The 23,372-nt window shown below is 29.8% G+C and overlaps 2 protein-coding genes across 2 annotated transcripts in view; one reads left to right on the plus strand and one right to left on the minus strand.

Annotated features, from left to right (window-relative positions):
- LOC113391540 (sodium/hydrogen exchanger 9B2-like) overlaps positions 1–23,372 on the minus strand; it is a 416,017-nt gene that overhangs the window by 367,075 nt on the left and 25,570 nt on the right. The window lies entirely within an intron of this gene.
- Positions 4,746–21,975, plus strand: LOC113391744 (UDP-glycosyltransferase UGT5-like). Its single transcript, XM_026627804.2, has 4 exons — positions 4,746–5,669; positions 14,937–15,162; positions 16,451–16,667; positions 21,607–21,975. Exons 1-4 carry the CDS (start codon positions 4,806–4,808, stop codon positions 21,884–21,886), a joined length of 1,587 nt encoding a protein of 528 aa, XP_026483589.1. The 5' UTR covers positions 4,746–4,805; the 3' UTR covers positions 21,887–21,975.

Below are 23,372 nucleotides of genomic sequence, written 5' to 3' on the forward strand. Positions count from 1 at the left end.
CAAAGACTAGTACTAGTGTGGTTTTAATAAGTTGCCTGCACTTTTTCACTATTCCGAGCTGAATACATAATCAGAAGTGATGGAATAATTGATGAGTTGAATTCAAAAGAGTAAAAGGACAGTGCCTGCTCAGAACACTACCGCCAATCATTTCACCCTCCTCTATTTACTGGTATATTATTTGAATGCTATGATTTTAAATTGCCATTGTCAAGGCTGGTTTATCTTTTAGGCATTGTAGGCAACTACCTAGGGTAAGGTATAAGGGTAAGGTTCCCTAATGTAAAAAGTTATATATACTATCATATAATATTACCCAATATTAGGAAGTTAATCAAAATAAAAAACTGGTAGACAATCATTATTTATTTAATTCACGAGTCTCCAACAAAAGATACACACTAAATACATATTCTTAAAATTAAACAATATAAGGGTTACAAGTTGTGTGCTCCTTCAATTATAGGAGACCACAGCATGCACTAAATAATAATTTAAATTCGCACGTGTCATTGGCGAAATAATCTGTGCCCTCTTGGCACAAATAAAAGCCAGAATAAAAAAAATAATTAAATACACTTAAGAAAAAAAGTGAAAAAAATATACGTAGCAGTAAAAAACCATCAAAATTAATTCTTACTTTTAGTGTTTATAAATGGAACAATAATATCAGAATATTATAATTAAACATATAATAATCAGTGTGAGCTCTAATTAAGCGAAAGTAGTATAAAGAGACAATCAAAATATTACTAAGGTAATTTAATTATATAATTTTGGACTTATTAGGTCTGCGGATAATTATTTGTTATTTTTAGAAACTAAAAACAATGGGATAATGAAATAACCCCAACAGGCGGATCTGGGATTATCAGTTGGGAGGTGTTTGCCCCGCTGAGTTGATGAAGTAATGATAAATAATGGAGCGCTTGAAAAAGTTTTAAAGAAATAATAATTTTCAAGTTCACTTCAAGATTTATAACGGTAGAACTCAGATAGATTTAGGTAAGCTTGAGCTACTTACTGAATTTGTCTTCTCTCAACATACATGTGTGAAGAACACATAAATAGTATTTATAAAATACCTATATAATAAGTACCTGCACAATGTATAGCAACAATTAGTTTTTTTCAGTCACCTGACCTTTAGTCAGTTTTGATATAATATTAAAAACAGTTAATGCCGCTATAAAGTGAAGCGAAATTTACAACTTTACCTACCAACGAATTTTATAAATTACCTGATCTAATTATAATGGCCGTGGGCTGAAGCCCAAAAAGCTATATGCTTAGTAGATCCGGCCCTGCTCTAAACTACTCCTTAAAAACTGGATCTGAATCTTCATAATTATTTTGTGTGTTTGAGTCCTTAATTGTTGGTGTTTTTGAGCCCCTCATCTAGATTTAACGTCTAAGGTTTTTTTATAAAAAATTGAAATTCTTATTTCACGTGTACGAAGTCGGGACTGGCAGCTAGTTTAAATATTACAAGTTTTTATCGATAATATTGGTTATGGTATCCCCGAAAAAAGAAAAACAGCTTCTTATATCCATATAGGAACTCGGAAAATCCTACAACTTGAATCGTGAACCTTAAATCATATTAGCATTTAGCTTATTTTATAAACTAGTAAGGTAAGGTTTAATAAATTCTACAGGAAATTGCTTTTTTGATGACGTTTTATTTCCAATCATTATGTAAGTACATTTATTTATTACATTTTTATCACGTCACTTACAACGTCATTTACTACGAATAAAAAGAAGAAAAAGGATGTAAGAAATGTATTCATTTTTATGATGCACAACGCGATTCTATAGTTAAATAGAAGTTATTTATCAGACGGTATGAGTTCTAGGTGTGACCATTAAATAGGTAAATATATATATATAATTTAATATTGCACATTAATTTATGAGCAGATACACAAAATATAAAAAATAAAATAGCTACTCTACAAATTACAACCTCGTAAAATGATGACAGTATTATTATCGTCATTATATTCTTAGTCTAGCTTAGTTACTATTTACACTACAACCTAATTACTACTATAGATTCCCTGGCATAGGCCGCATACCTCTACCCTAACATAGCCTTCTGGGGTACTGTCAAATATTATATATTCTAATGGAAGACATTTAGAAATAAACATGTTTACTACTTTTTACCAATACGATATACCTACTTATTCCTTGTAGTGCCAACTAGCAAGAATGCTCACATAATTTACCCCTTTAATTAAGATTCTACTGGTGCACTGGTCCTGTCATCAGTGGAGGCAAGCTAATTAAATAAAGCAAACTAGTTAATAGCATTAAAATAATAAAGGAATAACTATTAATGAGTGAATATGTGTCAACGAATTGACACAGAGCGCCATCCTCGTGCCTTATCACGATCTTTATAGGACCTATCTTATCTATAATTTATTAACAGCTGAGATTTGCTTATAGTTTCATGTTGGTAGTTGTGCGAGTTATAAATACTTATAGTATAGGTTATATTGAGTTACACGAAGAATGATAATTTCGGGATTTTTTAACTTGTTATAAGTAGATGAGCGTTTCGCTCAATTTATCAGAGATGAAAAACAGGTATCCTTCCACATCAAATAATATAGGTATATTCCCAATTAAGTATATATCAATATGTCAGCAATCCAGGCAAAACATATAAACTTATGTAAAACTCATTAAAATCTAAAATATTTTCAATGTAACGCTGTTATGTTCGCGCAATAGTTAATGTTATCAAAAAGTATAAAATAGTTCTATTACAAGTAAGTATTCATTACTCGTAATGAATTGTCATCAAACAAGATAACAATATTGGAACATACGATATACCTACCTACCTACGAGGTACCTACTCGTACGTTGGAATGTCTACCTATTTGGAAAAGATAGTTTTACAGACTATATTATATTATGCAGTTATGGATGATGTTTATTTTAGTAAATAAGCATTAATTATCCGTTTAATCAGGGTAAGTCATCATTGAACATCAATCAACGTGCACATAAAAAGCTACAGGCTATGTTGTTGATTTTATTTTTATAATCATTTGACAACACAGCAACGTAAATATAATATAAAAATAACTTTTAAAAATATTGATGTAGGTATATGCATCCTAAATCCAAATTCACTGCGACGTGGTAGTTAATTGCCATGTGACCCAATGTGCCCCATCCAAGTTGAAATTAACAATAGTCTGAAACCCAAAAACACACGTTGGCACAAATTGTCGATGAATATATGAAAATGAACTAAATACGTGTGCGTCTCGAGACAGAAGTGATAACTTAAACTGTCCGAAATATGGCTAGCTGGGCTACCGCTGCTGTATGCGTAAGAGAAAAAAAAGCAAGACACACTGGCGCCGTAACGCGGTACGTAACGAAGTGGTTTACCCTCCCATAAAAAGTTATCACTTCAAAAAATTTTTTACATTGTTTCATCTGAATATTGATTATTCGAGCTCTTCAATATTAGTACGTACTATATAGGTAATCCAGTGTTGAGTATTTTTGTAAATTCTTATTAAAATAACGTTCATACTCGGACTGAAATAGATAAGTCATATAAATGTCCCTCGTGAATATCATAATAGTAGTACATGTTATATATTATAATTAACTGAGATTATTTAAATAATAATAAAGCAACATGCTAAGCAAATTATATTCAAATAGACACATAAAGTAAAATATCCCTGAGGTAATTAAATACAGTAGATAATTAATAAGAAATCGAAATAAAATAAAATATAATAATTTTTAAATTCATATCATATTAAAATAAAAAACTTAAAAATTAACAAAGACGAGAATATTCAATTCAGTAACGGAAAAGTACCAAAAAATTGTTCCATTTAGGTACCACCATATATACTACCAAGCAGCAATATTTTGTTTTGTTGTGTTTCGGTTTGATAACTGATGAGCCAGTAACTACAGGCACATGGGACATAATAACTTAGTTCCCAAGGTTTGTGGCGCATTGGAGATGTAATGAACAAGAGAAGGAAAATTTCTTACGACGCCAATATCTATGGACGATGGTGATAATTTCCCAAAAAAATAAAACATCATAATAAATTATTTAATATAACAATTAATATTTAAAAAATATTTTTTTAACAGATTAGCCCTTCGCATGAATATATTTTTTATTTCCATATATTTTATAAATATCCGGGACTGATATTTATAAAAAATAATAATAATGCAATTTCGAACTGCTGAGAAACGAACCGCCTATGGTTTCAATAACGAATACCTACCGAATGAAAACAAACAAACAAAATCAAAGTCATCGTTATTAAAAGCTAGCTGTGACTATATCATCAAATGTAAATATGATAAATTGAAATAATTGTATAAGTAGTCTATACATTAAGATGAACGATCCCAAACGATAACGTGACTATTAAAAAGATTATTAAAATTATTTATCAAAGATGAAATGCATAAAAATTTGCTTTGTGAATCAAATTCTCCGTTGATTAAAGTATTATGGTTAATTATATATCACCTCTTTCCCATTTTATAATTATACATAGGTAAACAGCTTAACAGTTATTATTGTAAATTATACTATAATATATGTATAAATAAATATATTATCATTTTGAAGCATTCAAATCACTTACAATATTTATTATCAATAATATACATAAAACAATTTCACAGTTAGTATCACGTAACTGATTCTGAAAATAACACCCGTTAAGCGGTCCGATCGGTAATAATATCGTCGCAGTGTTACATGTGACGCGGAGTAGGGAAGATCGTGCGCAATGCGTCCCCCACTTATTTATTACGTTGTGTTTTTCACGCTTTCGAGCTATGCTGTACATGGAGCTCGTATTCTCGGACTATTTCCTCACACCGGCAAAAGTCATCAGATGGTCTTCGAACCTCTTCTGCGAAAACTCGCTGAAAGGGGACATCATGTCACAGTGGCTTCATTTTTCCCTCTCAAAAACCCTCCGGCTAACTACACGGACGTCAGTTTTGAAGGTATCGCTGGTGTTGGCATAGAGACCTTCGACTTAAATTGGTACGAAAATCCCAGTTTGGTCCAACGGATACCCATAGTCGGTAGTGTCGTAAAGCAAATAAACGAATTTAATCCACTAGCCGGTATGGCGATACACGTGTGCAGCAAGGTCGTCGATTGGCCACCACTTAAAGAAGCCCTGAGTAAGGAATATGATCTAGTATTGTTGGAAAATTTTAATAGTGACTGTATGTTAGGCCTTTTGCATGTCTATGGGATAAAGGCACCTGTTGTTGCATTGTTATCATGCACTTTGATGCCATGGTCGGCGTATCGCATTGGAATTACGGATAACCCTTCATACATTCCTATAGTTAGCACGGCGTTTAATTCGCAAATGACATTACTGGAGCGAATGGAGAATACGTTTCTGAAGATTTATTACAAACTGTGGTTCAATCACAAGATTCAACTGAAAGAGCAAGCTATAATAGAAAAACAATTTGGAAGAAAGATTCCTGAATTAAGTGAACTTAGCAAAAATGTGACTTTAATGTTGACGAATACTCATCACGCCTTAAACGGCCCGAGGCCTCTTCTGCCTGGACTGGTAGAGGTTGGTGGTATGCATTTAGACCCAACGAGGAAAGTCATACCAGAGGTGAGTGAACTGATTCATTTTTACAGTGTACTTTATCATAATTATATATTTGTTTTGAAATATGTCATTATATATTTAATATAACTATTATTCTTGTAATTTGAACCTATTACAATGAAAGTGACATATGACAACAAGAGTAATAAATATTATTATTGTTTAATATTAAATAATAACTAATCGGCAACCGAAACCAATGTGTCGATGGATTATTTGTCGATATATATTATTTAATATTATAAATTCATCTTGATGGTACGATATGTGATAGTTATTTTATTAGAAATTAACTCAAACGACATTTAGCTTCGCTTCATTTAAAATTACAATGAATTTTAAATAAGTATGTCATAGTTCAATATTCTAACCTGATTGCTTTTAAACTTCATATTGTATTTAAATTAGCGTTTTTTAGTTTACTTAAATAAAATAATGATAAAATATTATTTAGCAGTAGGTATATAAAGAGTTATTACCATGTTTATTAATTAACAAAAATAAAATATAACCCAATACAGAACCTAAAGATATTCATTATAAACGCAAGAACACGATGAGAAGACACCTTTTAGATAAATCCAATTGAAGAAATCCACTCAAAAGAGTGAAATTTAAAAGAAAAACAAAAACTTGTAGGTTTCTTCGAGGTTAGACCGATCAAATAACAAAACATATTAAAATCGATTCAAAATTGGCGTAGTGTATAGAGGAACAAAACCATTAAAAAATATCATAGTACATTTTGAACTCAACTAAAAAAATGTCCCATGCTTTTCTTACATTTACAAATACACAAGGCTATTTACGTCCTATAATTCAATTTGAAATTATAACAATCAGCTCAAGTACAATTCAAGAGGTAGATAAAACTTAGCTTAAAACATTAATTATTTCTTACCTCACAAACTCGAGTTATATTAATAAAGCTATAATTTATGTAAAAGTATTACAACACTAAAAAAATTTACGTTATTATTAAAATTCATAGAGAACATACAACTCAGTTTTCTTAATTCATGATAGTATTACTAATTTTATTTTAGGTCAGACGAATCAGCTTCGTATTTAGATTAAGCTTGGCTTGATCTATGAACAGTGTAGGTATTATCAGTTTAACCTATTTATTAAAAAGGTTTTATATCATGAGTTGAATGAAAAAATCCGTAAATAATATAAACAGAGGTAGATTATAAAACAAATAACATAAAGTAACTTTAGCAAATGCAAACTTATCAATCTTATTTTAAATAAAATTGTGTCTTTTAGTAACTGGCCAGTATTAATAAATTGGTAACACGTAATGCCTGGTAATAGAAATTTTATATCATTTCCTAATTTGAACACTTTCAATTAGATAATTTAATAAATTAATTACCCACATATATGTTACTAACTTACATTTCTTCTAATTTACCTAATTTACATTTCATTTACATTCAACAGTTAATAAAAAAGACTTCATTTATTTATTGCGAGAGTTCTGATTACGATTATAATAATTCAAAAATTTAATGTTCCTCTACATTCTTTCGAACGCTGTAGTTAGGTAAGGTTAGGTAAAAAATAAAATAAATAGTAACGTAGAAAGTAACTGGGGCCTGACGGCAATCTCTCAAAGCCGGGTTTGAATCTAGATTACTTTTGCTTTCGATGAAAAACTGCCGTTACTTACGGTACAAACGTTACAATGTAGTAAAATTAAAGTTTTCTACTAATCAAAAACTAATTTCTATAAAAAAATATATTTTAATTACATTAGAAAATATTTTAAAACACTTGTATATCTTATTTATTGTTACAACTGCATATACATAAATGTCGACATAGGTAATGTGTGATAGTTTTTAATTGTACTTACTCAGAGTTTGAACCAGAACTTTGGGATCAACAGCGTTATAAGCTTGTAAATGAGGCAGCAGTCGAGGGAGGTATAGTACGATAAAATTTAAATGTAGCATAGAATTTAAAAAACAAAAACAATTAATCGTCAATTTGGCGAATGTACTTATTTAATTATATGACATTACAAATTATTACGTTTGCATAAAGTTCATTTTCGCATAACAAATAGATAAAGATTGATGATTTTTAAGACACACTTAATTCGGATGTGATCGGTTTTACGAATTTTGCCGATGGTACATCTAAATTGTGTCGTACTATAGCATATAATATAAACCCAAATGTAAAAATGAAATTAGATTTGTACCAGTGGAATAAGCTCCAAGTTTTGTCTTTAACAGACTACCCTTTCCGTTTATGACATTCTGTACGTATGTATTCTATTTAATATAAATTCTCCGAAAAACATGACGAATTGACAGAGATCTTCGTAAAAAAATCTTAGCCCAGTAGTGAGACATTTACAGCCTTCAGATTAATAGCCTTCAGGTAAATTGTCCGATTATTATTGTAATTTAATGTTGTGAGTATTTTCTCTTTTTTATAAATGCTAGTTAACAACATTAGTTAAGACATCGTTGGTAATGACTCCGCTTAGTGATCTGCCAAATGAAAAAACCTTCGTTGAAAACCCATCTATTAATAGTGTCGTAGGTCAGTTGCGTGTTACCTATTTTAATAGATGTTTATTTTTATTTTTTCTTCACCTAAAGTGGGCTTCAGCTCGAATCTCACTCGAGAAACGCTGACAACCAAACTGACAACATTGTATATTATTATTTGTATGTATATATAACGTTTTTTTTTACATTTATTTTTAATTTTCACTACATACTTATCGAACGACAGCTGTTAAGCAGCCGCAGTCATTGTCGCTCATTCATATATTGAACGCATAGTATTTACAATTAACATTATCCTAATCACCAAGTAAATATAACTTCAACGTGAGGACCAGTTTTTTTTAAAATAGGAAGTCAAAAGTGAAATTGTGCTACTTTACCTTGTCGCTTCCACTAGATTTGGCATTGAATCGAACATTCCTTGAACTTCCAAAGCGTTGCCAAACACCATTTATCTTTAGTATTACATTGAAGTCCACTTAAGAAGAACATATTTTCGATTTAAAGTAGAAAAGCATTATGATATAATTATTCTTCCCTTTCTGGGTATACATAATAAATCTCTTCAAGAGATTCTATATCCCTTTTATTAGGTACTGTTTGATTTTCTTTTAACGTATTTTGTGTGTTGTTTCTATAATATATAATGCCTATTATACCTACATAATAAAGAATTAAATAAATAAATAATATTAATATTCATTTACCTCCGCAAGAATTATTTACATAAAGGACATTACATATTTATATACAAATCAAATTTAAAAATAGCTATTTCACAAGTCATGATCACTGGGCACTGTTTATAATTAATAATAATTAATATTGTCATTTCGTCATCATTTTTAAAAATTTGGTTTAGTAAATCAGGCAGGAAAATGAGCCGTCTGACGGTAATCTCTACTTGTAAACATTAACGCTATGTAGAAAATAAATATTTGATGCAAATCAATACAAAATATTGATAAATTAGTGATAGTATAACTAACGAATTACTCAATCAAAGTGGGTGTAATGTTTAACAATTTTTACTATTTAGGTAGGTCGGTAAAAATTACCAGTAATATTAGTATTAGTGGTAATTTTACAGTGGACAGAGAACTAATTCAGTATAACAGTAATAATACGTTCTGCAACGGCAACTGCATCGTTGTGTTTGTAGAATAGGAAAATGGCTAAACCGCAACGATTACATTTCGATTCGATTGCGATAAACTGTTAACTTTTTAGTTGAATCCGAGCCCTGATATCTGCAAATTATATGAATTACTGGAGAAAACCTCGATGGATAAGCCGTTAATGAACCCTATGAATAATGTAGGTATGAGTTAACTTAATTTATTATAGACAGGAAAAAGGGCTTTATATATTAACTAGCCACCCGCCCCGACTTCGCAAGGGTGCAATGCTGATATTTAAAATACTACAGAATATCTTTATATACGACTTTTTTGTCATTAGACAATATAAACCACTATTTGCCTGCATTTAATATTCATTTAAATTACATGTGGTAAAGAGCCATATTGATCTATATTAAAAGTATAATGTATTTAAGGTACTTAATTGGATAAGGATAATACTTTATTGCTTAAAATCGCTTCGTAAATAAGCCGTTATTTCTCGTAAAAAGTAAAGTATAAAAATGGTTATAGTGTGTTATCCGTAACAGATAGACATATATGAACCATCGTGGACTTTTTTAAGATGACCGTAGACTTTTTTAAGGTGTACATACTGTAGTATGTTGTTTTAATCTATCTCGTATGGTTCAGACAGCGTTTGCAATGCAAGCGCAAAAAAATGTATTTATCTACATCACATTAGAAACCTCTAATATTATCAGTGTTTCTCTACTATATCATACATGTATTATATATATAAACCTTCCTCTTGAATCACTCTAACTATTAAAAAAACACATACGAAGGGAAAACAGCGGGAAGCGACTTTGTTTTATACTATGTAGTGATTATAAATAATACAAAGGTAGTATTAACTAATATATAATTTACATTCCTAAACTTATGTATTGTAACGTATAATCGTGAAGAATAGGGTCGCTTTTGCACTTAAAGCAAAAAGGAGATAAAACGAATATATAAAATTGTCTATGGCATACTTTTTAAAGGATTTCTCGTAACCAAGTCAAGTACAACAAGCAACTTTCAAATTTAATAATTGACACAAGTGAAATCAGAAGAAAGTGGATTTCAAGCAGGTACAACAAATCGAAATCAATTTGTTGAGCTTGCTCTCCGAAATAAATAAAAATAAAGGCATTGTTCGGCTTATTTATGTGGCACAATGAACTGCTGTTATTATTATGAGACCATCTGAGCGAATATTTTAGTGTTCTGTACAATGACATTCTAATAAAGAAGATCATTGGTTCCGTAGTTTTATCTGTTCCAAAATCTGAGGTTATTGCCTATAAGTATTTAATATTGAAGGATGCACTTACTGATATCATATTATTATCAAAATCAATTGAGATTTGAAGGGCGGCCACTCTATCGTGATGGAAAACGTATTCTTCCAATAAACGCTTCGAACAAAACATCAACCTAAGTAATGATAAAAAATGTGGCCGTCACGAAAGCCATATCAGAAACATCGAATAATCAATTATTAATTATTTTGAAGTAATACACTTAAAATCAAAGATAATGGATGAGAGAGCGACGACGAGTACGAGTCGAGCTTACCAGAAAGTCAATAAATTTATTATTAATAAATCCGAGATTTTTTTAATACCATTGGTAGAATTTTATACTCACTAATAAGCTGCAGATTATTTCCATTAAAGACAGATTATTAATAAAAAAAATTTTAATAAGTCTTACATGTATAAATACATAATATATGCAAATTGGCATTATTTATGTTGCACTAAAAAAATATCAGTTATAGTTATCAAACAATTTATAATTGATAGTATATACCTACAAACATTATTTTATAGCATTTCCATTTCGTTTAAATTTTTTTACGTACTTACTAGTGAAAGAAATAAATAGGTAAGCAAAATTAACATATTTTAATTATTTGACAACTAACGAATTCATTGCATTCTTTGATTATTACAAGTCATTCGCCGTTGAACATCGGCGAAAAGAAAATAATTAAAAATGGCTGTTTACGTAAAAACTCGCTTGTTGCTCGTGAGCTATCTTTCACCAGAGTTTTATATTAACATCAGTAAATTGAAAAATAAAACACAAACCTTCGGATTTTCAATATTTTTTATTTAAATGAATATAATTTATTAAAGTAAGTATGACTTAAAGATCATTCCAGACCTTCATATAAGTTCAACTTGATTGCGGAAAGTTATCAGCAAACTTTTATTGCGACGAAATAATTGTATATATATTGTGAATCATATAATGAAACATTTAATAAATAAATCAGTAAAATGTTTCAGTAAAAATTTAATATAAAACTATATTAAAGTTCTTATAATAACAAAATATTAATGATATTGATCACACGACTTCCTCACGACAATGGCAAATATAAGTATGTATTTATAAAAATTACGCAAAATAAAATATATTTCTTTGTATGACTGCAATTAAATTTAAATAAGTGTAGTCGTCTCTGCTTACCACTCAATCAACATCACACTTTGATTGAAAACAAAACAATAACGGTTCGGTACCATTGATTTACAAAATCAATATGTAAATGTAGTTACATTTGTAATGTAGTAGTTACTACAATCTCATTGATGACAGTTTTAAAATTAGGCTTTGTACGGGACTGTGTATTTTCTTTTTGTATATATATAACACAATCAATTTTAAATAATAATTGAAATAATTATTATGTCATAACGTAGGTATATCGCGAGAATTTAAACCAAAGTACGATCAATGTAAAGCTAGGTATCCAAAAAAGACAAATAATTGCCGAACTATAATTTGGCATATCTTTATTTGCAATGTTTTAGAACAAAACTAAGTAACATTTACTGTATTATAAATATGACAGAACTTAGAGATAAGATACGTAAGCTTTAAAAAAAAATTGAACCTTAGATAAGTGATTTATGGTGCTAATGAAACTTGCGTTAAAATATCCTGTTGTCACATAATATACATATATGGTTATCGTCGTATAATACATGAACTTGTTTATTTTATGATAAAACATAAATTATGATACAAGTGATAGACGTTGGTACCTACTTAGCAAAGTGTGATATGATAATGAATATCATAGACTATTAAGTCTATGGATAAACCACTCCGAAACAATATTATATAAGTCTTGATTATAATAAAAATCTTGTATGTGAAATATTTTGAATGACATGTATTTTAATATTTTTAAGAAATTAAAACAACAATTTTAAAATAAATAATGTTTATGTAAATTCTTCACCTTATATTTATTTATACTCCTAAGTTTATTTTAAGGTAATCAAAATAATAAAACCTAAAAAAAATAACCTCATTTTCCGATGCTGCAAGAACAAATTCGAAATTTGAAGTAGAACACGGTCGTGAATTGTCCGATACTGAACGCAACATTGACTGTTATGATAATAAATTTAAAGGACACACACATAAAAATAGCTTGTCATTAGAAATCAATTTTAAAGATATATTTTCACTACTGAGATATGAAAGGAGTTCTTACTGAATGGCACTGCTTATCTTAAAATCATAATTACCAAAGAAATGTTAAGTCTCCATCGATCCAAATTTAGCCTTCAAAACAAGATGTCTTAGTTTCGACTCTTGTATGTCTTCTCATTTTCATTCGTTTATAATAAACCGTTTGAATTAACAACCAAAGGTAATAAAAACAATTTCTCAAATAAGAAAATGTCTCAATCTCAACACATACATGTATATTACATGTACATAACACATTTAGTGTTCACAGTTGAACGGAGTACACAATGCAATTTTGTAATTATTTCAGTATGAGTACTAATGTATAAATGTGCTCATCCATTGTGTACATAACATCGGTCTTATAGAAGATAATAAAAAGATATTCTAAAAGACACTTTTTAAATACAAACATTTATTTAAAATGCAAATTGTATTATTCTTTATTAAAAAGAGTAAAATTACACCGGCACCAAAATTGTAAGGGAAATTCAGTCCAATTGGCTTGGTACAACTGGTTTAAAATTTAGTTCAATGATTTGGTCCACGGGTCAATACACGGGTGAAAACAAAAAGACACTTAATAATAAACAAAAAAAATTAGAGAGTAAATACTTGAAATGACTCTGAGATAAGCTATTAAGATCAAACCGACACTAAAAAGTAAATCGAACTCGACAGCGGTCCTTGACTGTGTATTATCTGCAGAACTGGGACATATAGGTATATATTATGTACGTAGCCGTTATCATTATGTTTAAAAATCAATCTCGATTTTCGAAATTCAAGAACATCCCGCATTGAAAGCACATCGTTTTAAAGCTTTTTAAAGCAGCGCAAAATTATAATTGAAATAAAATTATGCAAATTGTACAGTAAACAAATAATAATATCGAAGGAAAGGTAGGCAGACAATCAATTTCATTTGTAACAACTTAACATTTGAAGATTTATTCCATGCAAGCCATTATTTATCTAGACACTGTCTAAATGATATATCTAGATAAATATAATATTATAAATGCGAAAGAAACTCAGTCTTAACTCTGAGTCGTTTTATTATGCCATAATATCAAAAATATTGACCGATCGTCGCCAAATTTGACACGGGAATAGCCTAAAACCTGGAAAAATGTACAGATCATATTTATTATTTTGACTGAGCGACGTTTAACTAGAGTGAGAAAGAGATTATTAAGCAAGATAATTTGTAAACGTTCATAATCATAATGTAGAAGCGTAATAACTAATCAAAAATTTGAGGAATGTTATTCATTACATTAATTATTTATTCTTGAACTTATCATCGATTAGGAAACACCGTGGATGACGACGCGACGATTGGTTCTAGTAATAATATATAATGCTGTAATTCTATCTCAAGATAGATACATTTGATTTGTATTTTGACGACTCTCGAAAATAATTGACTCCATACAGTTCCCAGAAGAGATAGTCTTAATTTTGCTGTGTGGTTGCAATAAATGCCTACGTATATAAAATAACAATAACTCTGTACTAAACAGTTTCAAAAGTATCAAAATGTTTAAGCTATAGTAAAAAAATATTTTACATCCTATTAATTTTTAATATGGAGATAGTTATTAAAATGTTTGTTAATGATACTCATTATCGTCGGTAGTTAGAACCTTGAATGATTCTTAAGAAATATACCGCAGATCCAGATTTCAATTGGTTACGAATTAATCATTGGCTTTAAAGAACAACAGATGTTCATATGATGTCATCTTTTAAAGAACGAATGAATGCAATTTCTAATTGTAAGAGTATTTATTAACTTATGATCTAGGACATATTGTATATGTTGGAGATATATGTATATGATGCATTCAATTAATACTTTTGACTCAAGTGTTGTAAGCTTAAACCTATATAAAGTTATTTTTTTGAATGTATATTAATATATAAATTTTATATTTAAAAAAAATATTAAATAAAATTTGGCTTTAAATAAGCTTTCGAGAGAAAAGTACCTGGAGCAACATTTATCTCTACTGACTTGTTAAATAACTAATCATATTTACGTTTTTAAAACTTATCGACACAAACCTATGTACGAATTAAAATCAAATTTAATAAATTAAAATATATTTCAGCACATTGAGAAATTCCTGAACGATTCCGAAAATGGCGTGGTGTTGTTTAGTTTCGGATCTTTAATAAAGACTGCCAGTATGCCGAAGTACAAGGAAGAGATTTTCATCAACGCTTTATCTAAGTTAAAACAAAGAGTTATTTGGAAATACGAAGACAGTGCAGAAAATGGAACGCTCGTCGGTAACATATTGAAAGTTAGATGGCTTCCTCAATATGAACTATTACGTAAGTTATTGCTATTGAAATGTTTATTAATAGAACTCATGTTGGAATACACATTGCAGTACTGGACTGATAAATCGCTACTAGATAACGAATACTTCTACGAAGACTTGTTACTCTAAGTTTTCCTAAAATTACTAAATTACTATTTCATTTGGCGAATACATTTAAATCGATAAAAATAAAAACGTGAATTAATAATACATATTTATAAATATGTATTGCTAAATATAATATAATGAAAATATCATATAAATGATTTTTCTCTTTTTTTATAACTTTACTTTGCAGTAAGAATAATTTCTGACTTCCTTGTCAGTTTTCTCGCTATAATGAAAATCTGAATCGCTGGTACCTTTACATTTAAAAGCTATAAAATGGCCGTTAAAAAGTTCTTGTAAACAGTTATATAAAAAAATAAATTTTAATTTTATCTCTCAGTAAGGTATTAAAGAAAAGAGGAAGTCACGTTTAAAATCTCAGCACATGGATTGTGGTCAATCGTGCTTAATAAACCGATTCTTCTGAAATGTAATAAAAACATATCGATAGTCATATTTCTTAGTAACGATTCTAATACGCACAAACTTATTTACGCTTATACGTCATGAAAGTAATTTACCAAAAAAATAGTAAACTCCACCAATCCCCATTAGAGAAGAATAGAGAAATGAACTCCTTTTCTAAAAGTTAGAGAAGGTGTTAGTTAGCCCAGAATTGAAACAGACTATTGGGTATTGGGTAATGGTTGACGGCGGGTTCTTTTTACCGTTTTAGATACCAAATAAAATAATTGACTTACTTTTGAATGAGATCTACCGACTTTTTGCCGGTGGAAGGATTCGTTGCAAGACTTGCAATATTTTATGTTTTTAATCGGAACTTTTTATTTTCAATGTTACATAAGCTATTCATACAGATTTATAAAAAGAGCGGAGTTTACTAATTGGAAATAAAACAGTATAGTTTGGAAAATTGTGCTAAAATTTCGCCGTATTGTGCGAATTATTCAAGAGCGTTTTTATATTATATTATTCAATATATTCTATTAATAAGAAACTAAACAGTTGTACAGTATTGTTTTTTAAGTAATTGATAAATATTTGGCTGTCAGTTCCTTTAAAAAAACTCGTGACACCGGCTAATCAGGCATAAACGCTCTTATAACTCTTAAAAACATATTATATAAAACTTTCAAAAGCACTCAAACAATGGCCTCTGAATGCCTAAAGGAGGATAGAAATACACGTAAAATTTAATATGAAAAAAAAATATCTTATATTTTTTACAGGACACAATAAAGTCGTCGCATTTATTGCTCATGGAGGCTTACTGGGCATGACGGAGGCAGTGTCAGCCGGCAAACCTATGGTCGTGATTCCGTTCTTTGGTGACCAGCCCGGTAATGGTGCCTCCGCTATGGCTGCTGGCTTCGCCAAAGTTGTATCCTATATGGATCTCACAGAGCAAGAGCTGAGCGAAGCTTTGCAAAGCGTTTTAAGTGCTGAGTAAGTAGATTTTAATAAAATATCATTACGACCTCCGTGGTCGAGTAGTGTGTACACCGGTTTTCATGGGTACGCCACTCCGAGGTCCCGGGTTCGATTCCCGGCCGAGTCGATGTAGAAAAAGTTCATTAGTTTTCTATGTTGTCTTGGGTCTGGGTGTATGTGGTACCGTCGTTACTTATGATCTTCCATAACACAAGTGCTTTAGCTACTTACATTGGGATCAGAGTAATGGATGTGATGTTGTCCAATATTTATTTATTTATTATTATAGTATATATTTTCTTGATTTGTGGACGAGAAGAGAGTTTTTATTAGAGAAACAACTACTTCATTATATTTGTGGTTAGTTTATACAGATGCGTGGTCCAACAAGCTGATATTATACTTCCTTGATTCTCTCTATTAGTGTGTAGTAAAGCATCCGGTCAAATAATTATTTGTCTGATGTTTGAAAATAAACTTCAAACTAAATTAAACACAATTTAGTTTGAAGTTTATTTTTTCCACTTAAAGATATATTTCTCCTATGTACATACGTTATACATTATTATATTACGGCAGAATGACTTCACACTGAAGCACGTATATTAATTCTTATCTTAACGAACAAAACAATGTTCCTATTTATGTAAACGTAATTTATTTGTTATAAAAATAAGACATTAAGATAAATTGTAAGTTTTATATTTTGTAAGAATAATTTAACAATAGCAGGTCATATAAATAGTAATAGATTTTTATTTATATAAACTTTGAATTGTTTATGAGTGAGAGTCAGTACTGGAGGATATTACTGAAATATCTTCAATACTAATAAATTTGGTGACGCTTTCATTGTAATCTATCTCAAATAGATATCTATCTATCATATGATATCTATCTCAAAAAACAACCCCTTTTATCAGAAGATTCAACGCGATTCATTCGGAGATGATTTTGGTGTGTAATATTATTAGATATAATTTAAATAATAGCACACATGCTTTTTAGACGAATTAGGTGACAAACGTGAATTACGATTTATTTTCTAGGTATATATTAGTGTCCCAAAAAAAAACAAAATCGTTTTTTTTAACGCATACCCTTTTATTTTTTTCACTTTTATGTTAAAACAACTATAAATACATTTTTAAGAAGGTAGGTTAACCCGTTAACCCGTGCCGACTTACATAAATACATGTCAGTACTTGCTTTGTAAGATTGACTCGACCTAATATGTCTATGTGCTTGTGATTACTCGTTATTTAGGTATAGAATTCGTATTGTTTTAAATCGTGTCAGTGCAATTACGCAGGTCTAAATTTTTAATAAGTGACGTAAAACATCAAATAACGTCTAATGGTAATAATAACAATTTCTAGTAGTTTTTATTTTACAATATACGCGAAGTGAATTTAACACTCAATGAAAGCGTGATTCTCACTATTCACGAGTGCTTTATCTAATGCGAAATGGCGCGTATTCCTACTAAATCTTTGCTTAATTGAAAACACTTGTAAACTTATATTAAGTTTGGAGGGCTTGCAACAAAATCCACAAAAGACACAACACGTGTAGCAGCACCGTCAAGAATTTGTGAATAGTTTAGATAATTTGGTTGACATTGCACACGCCGATGCACTTCAATTAATAAAAATAAATGAGGATAGAATCTTAATACAGATGCAAAGAGAATCAGGCTGATCTAGCCACTCAGCAGGAGTGGATAAAAATTGACTGATAGAGAGGAAAGAGCACAGAGTTCTGATAACTATCGAAGAAGAAAAAAGACGTACTAAATATTTGTCTGAGCTGGCTCCTTCGATGGCATCTTATGTGCGTTACAAGACGACTCATCATCTGTATCTAATGAAAACTTAGATTTACAAGAGGACGTACCGAAGATTTTCGGGAACACATATCCCAGCAAAACACCTATGCAAAGAGATTTTTATTACTCCAAATTTAGTAGCAGCGCTAGAAAGACGTCAATTGAGTATCAGTGATTCTGTATTCATTTTTGAAGCAACTATTAAAATACTTGGATATAATATTGATGAATTTCCGAAAAGTAAGTCTTCCATCCAAATAATTCGCACAGAGAAACAGAAAGAACGCGCTGAAGTCATAAAAATTCATATCCAAAATAAAGTACCAGAAGTTGTGACTGTTCATTAGAAAATCAAAAGAAGAACTATAGTTATTTCTTATATTAACTCATTGCTGTACCGAAACTGGAAGTAAACAAGCACAGGCAGTTTGGAACGCGATTGTAGACTGGAATTGAGAAGATAAAGTGCAAATTCTTTGCTACTGCTTCAAATACAGGTCGTATAAACAGTATTCGTGTGCTTCTTGAACAAAAGCTAAACAGAGAAATGCTTATTTTCATTCGCCAACATCAGGTGTATGAATTGGTCTTTGGTCTTATTTGAAGCAAAAATCAGTCAACTAACTACAGCCCTGAGATACCGCTCTTTAAAAAGTTCCGAGAAAACTGGAAAAGTATTAAAGCTGATAAAATACAGAAGTATAGAGAAGATTTGAACAATGATAATATTTTTTTATGTAAATGAATAAATAATATACTATTTGGTTGTATTGGAGTTTTGATAAAACAATAAAAAAAATCAGTTCTTAATACCTCCTACAGTAAGTCAGTACAAATTTTCATATCAAAACTCATCAAAAAATTTTCATATCAAAAGGCATCAAGTCGGCACGGGTTATAGTTGTTCAATCGCAAAAAAAAATATTATTTGAGTCAGTGAGGTCAATCCAAATAAAAATTGAAGGCATACGTATTTGATTTCACGAAAAAAAAAAACCCCTATGTCTTGGGACACCCTAGTATATATAGTATCAATTTTAGCTAAATAGAATATATAAAAAACAAAAAAAATTAAAGAACTCAATGAAAGTACTTGATATGCCAAATTTTTTTTTTCCCAATATTGAACTGCGATACCTTGCATACAATTACTGCATAACCCTCATTGGACAATATTGCTTTATTAAAATGCTAATGATACTACTATCGTTATATAAATCATAGTTATTTTGTCATGTTAATTTCTGCAACCTTATTTTACAACAAGTGCATTTATTGTTATTCAAATAAGTTTCATTTACTCTTGAATGGATCTTTGAGGCTTTTTAATACGTCTGTCTTATTGTTTAATATAAATAAGCTGTTATTGCTGATTATGAACAAACAAGGTCTTATCATAATCGATATGAATTCGAGCTTAGAATATTTCTCAAGGAAATACTCTATATATCGAATACAATCCTTTTTAATATGGAAATATTGAAAAGAGTAGTATGGTATACGAATTTAATTGTTTTTTTAAATAGAAGTCAATATAATTCAAGTCCCATTATAGAGCGTTATCAAAGAAAACACATTCACGTACCTAAAGCCTTTAAATATAAATGGCAGATTAATATGACGTAATTTCGTTTAAAATAGCAATTATTTCTAGTTAAAATAAATTAGTAATAAATTGCTTCGATTTGAAATGGCAAAAAGCAGGAAGGAAACGGATATTATTTTTTTAATATTTGTGTTTTCAACAAGTATTTGTGTAAAATGAAGTAATGTATGTAAGTGATATATATAATATGATATATAATATGTATGTAAGTACAGAGTAAGGAATTTTTATTTACATAAGATTTAGTAACATGAAGTCCTTAAATATATAAAAATATGTATTGAAAATAGTTACTGTTTAAATCATGACCGCGTGAAATGGTGGCAAGAATGCCGCATCTCCCCGTTGAATCGCAACTCCGTCTTCTAGGCAAAAAATGAACCAGCATCCTGTTACCAGTGGAGGCAATAAAGCGAGGTGTTATACTTTTAATGAAGTTTTTTGCACTACTACTGCAAGGTCCAAGTGTTTCATCTCGCCCTAAATTGAATATGCTGACTTTTATACAACTACTTTACATTTGCATTTTGTAATTGGTTTTCTCTGAAGCAGACCCAAACAGCGAAGAATAATAACTTTACATGCAATAGAATTTATACGCTAAAATAAAGCATGACAAAACATTTATCTTCATACGTCTATTTGGTAAAGCGCCAAGCCGGAATTATCACATGTTATAACCAAAACCTTTACGTTTTTATTTTTATACACAGGTACTCATGGTTAGATTTTAGTGGAACGGCTAATGCTGTACAAATTATTTCAAAACAATAGAAACATATTTAGAAGTGATTATCAAAAAGTTGAATTATTCACATCTTTTTCTTATTGGTAACTTCAATTTAATCGCAATACTCTTGATTAAACTTAAAAAACCCTGCTAATCGAACTTTAAATGCATGAATTCGGTGACATGAGAAATTATTATATTATTACAATAATAAGTTACTTGTACTTATAAAAAGTGAATATGAATTTACAAAAAATGTTTGTGCATGACTTTAGTACATATGAAAAGGCATATTATGTTCATAAAAGTATTGAGACACGACTACGATTCAGTTATGAAAATAAACTGATTATGTACAATTATTAACAACGTAATAGAATACTTACATATATTTGAATATAAAGCTAAAAATATCCTTATTCAATGTTTTGATTTCATTGCACCATCCAAAGTTAAACGTGTTAGATATTAACAATGGAAATTATAATATGTTTATGTATAAATGAATAATAGAGATTTATAATTATCACAATACATTATATACAAGCTACTTATCTTAAGGTTTCGCCCTTGTTTTATATAAGTTCACGTTGCATTGTCGATTTTAGGTATTATAATATTATATTTTTAAAGAATTGCTTATTATAGTTTTAAAACCCGAGACACCTTCTGTCAAAATGCAAATAACAATCGATACTTAAACAAACACTTAATTGCGTCTTGTATGTCGAATAAATTATATAATTAAATTCCTTATGTTTTATTTAAATCTATTTTTCATTCATTTCAGAAGACGTCTTAACGCACGTCGCGTATCAAATATGTGGCATGACAGAGAGTCAGCGCCTTTGGACACGGCCGTGTTCTGGACGGAACGCGTTATCCGGTGGGGTCATACGGGGAAACTCCACTCATCGGCTAAGAATATGCCCTTCTACGAATACGCATTACTGGACGTAGCTGCGGCGTATACGTTAATTTTAATAGTAATAATAACAGTAATATATTATATTTTATTAAAGATATCTCTATTATTTGTAACTAGAGAGGGTAAACAAAAGACACATTAGAATTAAAATAATGGCTAGAATAGACAATTTAGAAAATATTTTATTAGATACCTAGAACCACAGAGTATATGTAGAGTTCTCTGTAATGTGCTAGAACAATCAATCTGTATGCCAAAGTTTACAATGTGGATTTGTATTATTAAATGCAATGAAAAAATATTTACTAAATTATACCATTTTTATAAGCAATTTTTACTAGTGTTGAAATTGTTGTATTGTATCTGTTTGTATTATAATAAATATAAGTGTATATATTGTGTAATGTAAAGTTTATGTGAATAAATTCCAAGCAACAATATATATAAGTAAACAGAAAATATTGTAACATTCGTTTTTTTTTTAAAACCAAACCTTATTTGATAATATGAATATGATTCTTTGAACGCATTATTTATATTCCTATTTTATTTCAACTATTTAAGGATTTTTTCATAAATAGGAGTCTTAATAGTCCGTTTCGCACCATCAACATACATTATTAGGTTACATTAAAATTGTTATTACCTATTAGAAGCTAGACACGATTTCAATTAAAGTACCTATATTACATATTTATATGTTACCAGCAATGTATGTAACTCGGGATTCTATACAATCCCGAAATAAAAACACACACAGTGACAGTGCTTAAAATAAACTTTTTTTTATACACGGACTATGCATCGTAACAATGACGACCGTTGATATATACATTCTATTGTAGCCAATTTAACTTAAATTGCTATCAAGTGTTCAATGTCAAGACGTGTCCGTTATCATGAGATTCATAAGTTGAAAATCATGGTTGTCAACTAAATTACTCTATACTTTGTATGCTAAAACATATGCACCATACAAAATTGGCCTTAATCCAAACAATTTAAGTTTTACAATATAAAATAAAGATAAAATGCTGAAATACCCAGAAAAAAAAGAACTTAGTATTAGGTAAGAAAACTTATGCCAAAGATTGAGGAAGGTCTCAATGATGCTTGAAAAATTCAATCTATTGTTTAAAGCGAGGCGAACGACGATCTTTATCAGTTCGATATAAAAAATATGTTATTAAAAAAACTGCTGACAGCAGCTTACAGTTTGTACACACCATTACAAAATTGCAGATGAAACTCCAGAAGGAGAAATTATACCGAATTCCTTTACAAATAGAATTTAGGGGCACTTACTACATATTTTTAAATTATAGACGCACAAAGCAATGTGATAAATAACTATAAGACGTACTTACGCATAAGAAAGAATATATAATTATACACGTCCAAGTGTCATAACAGGTTATCTGTACAGAATTAAATGAAATCGATGTTAGAAGGATTGATTGACCTGATGGAAAGTGACCACCGCCCATGTGCCTTTAAGGAAGGAGTGTGCTCTTTTCATATTTTTACATGTATAATTTAATTAAGCACTTGCAATTGTATCAAATTATACTATATATATCTCGTATATATAACTATATATACGAGACGTCGTCTTACTTACTTATGCA

This window comes from Vanessa tameamea, chromosome 10 (assembly GCF_037043105.1).
Source record: "Vanessa tameamea isolate UH-Manoa-2023 chromosome 10, ilVanTame1 primary haplotype, whole genome shotgun sequence".
In the NCBI taxonomy this organism is placed as follows: domain Eukaryota; kingdom Metazoa; phylum Arthropoda; class Insecta; order Lepidoptera; family Nymphalidae; genus Vanessa; species Vanessa tameamea.

What these genes read in the sequence shown, in the direction of transcription:
- LOC113391744 (XM_026627804.2), top strand. Translation starts at nt 4,806, where the DNA reads ATGCGTCCCCCACTTATTTATTACGTTGTGTTTTTCACGCTTTCGAGC. An exon ending in CGAGGAAAGTCATACCAGAG is followed by an intron (nt 5,670 to 14,936) that starts GTGAGTGAACTG and finishes AATATATTTCAG; the next exon opens with CACATTGAGAAATTCCTGAA. An exon ending in CAAAGCGTTTTAAGTGCTGA is followed by an intron (nt 16,668 to 21,606) that starts GTAAGTAGATTT and finishes CATTCATTTCAG; the next exon opens with AAGACGTCTTAACGCACGTC.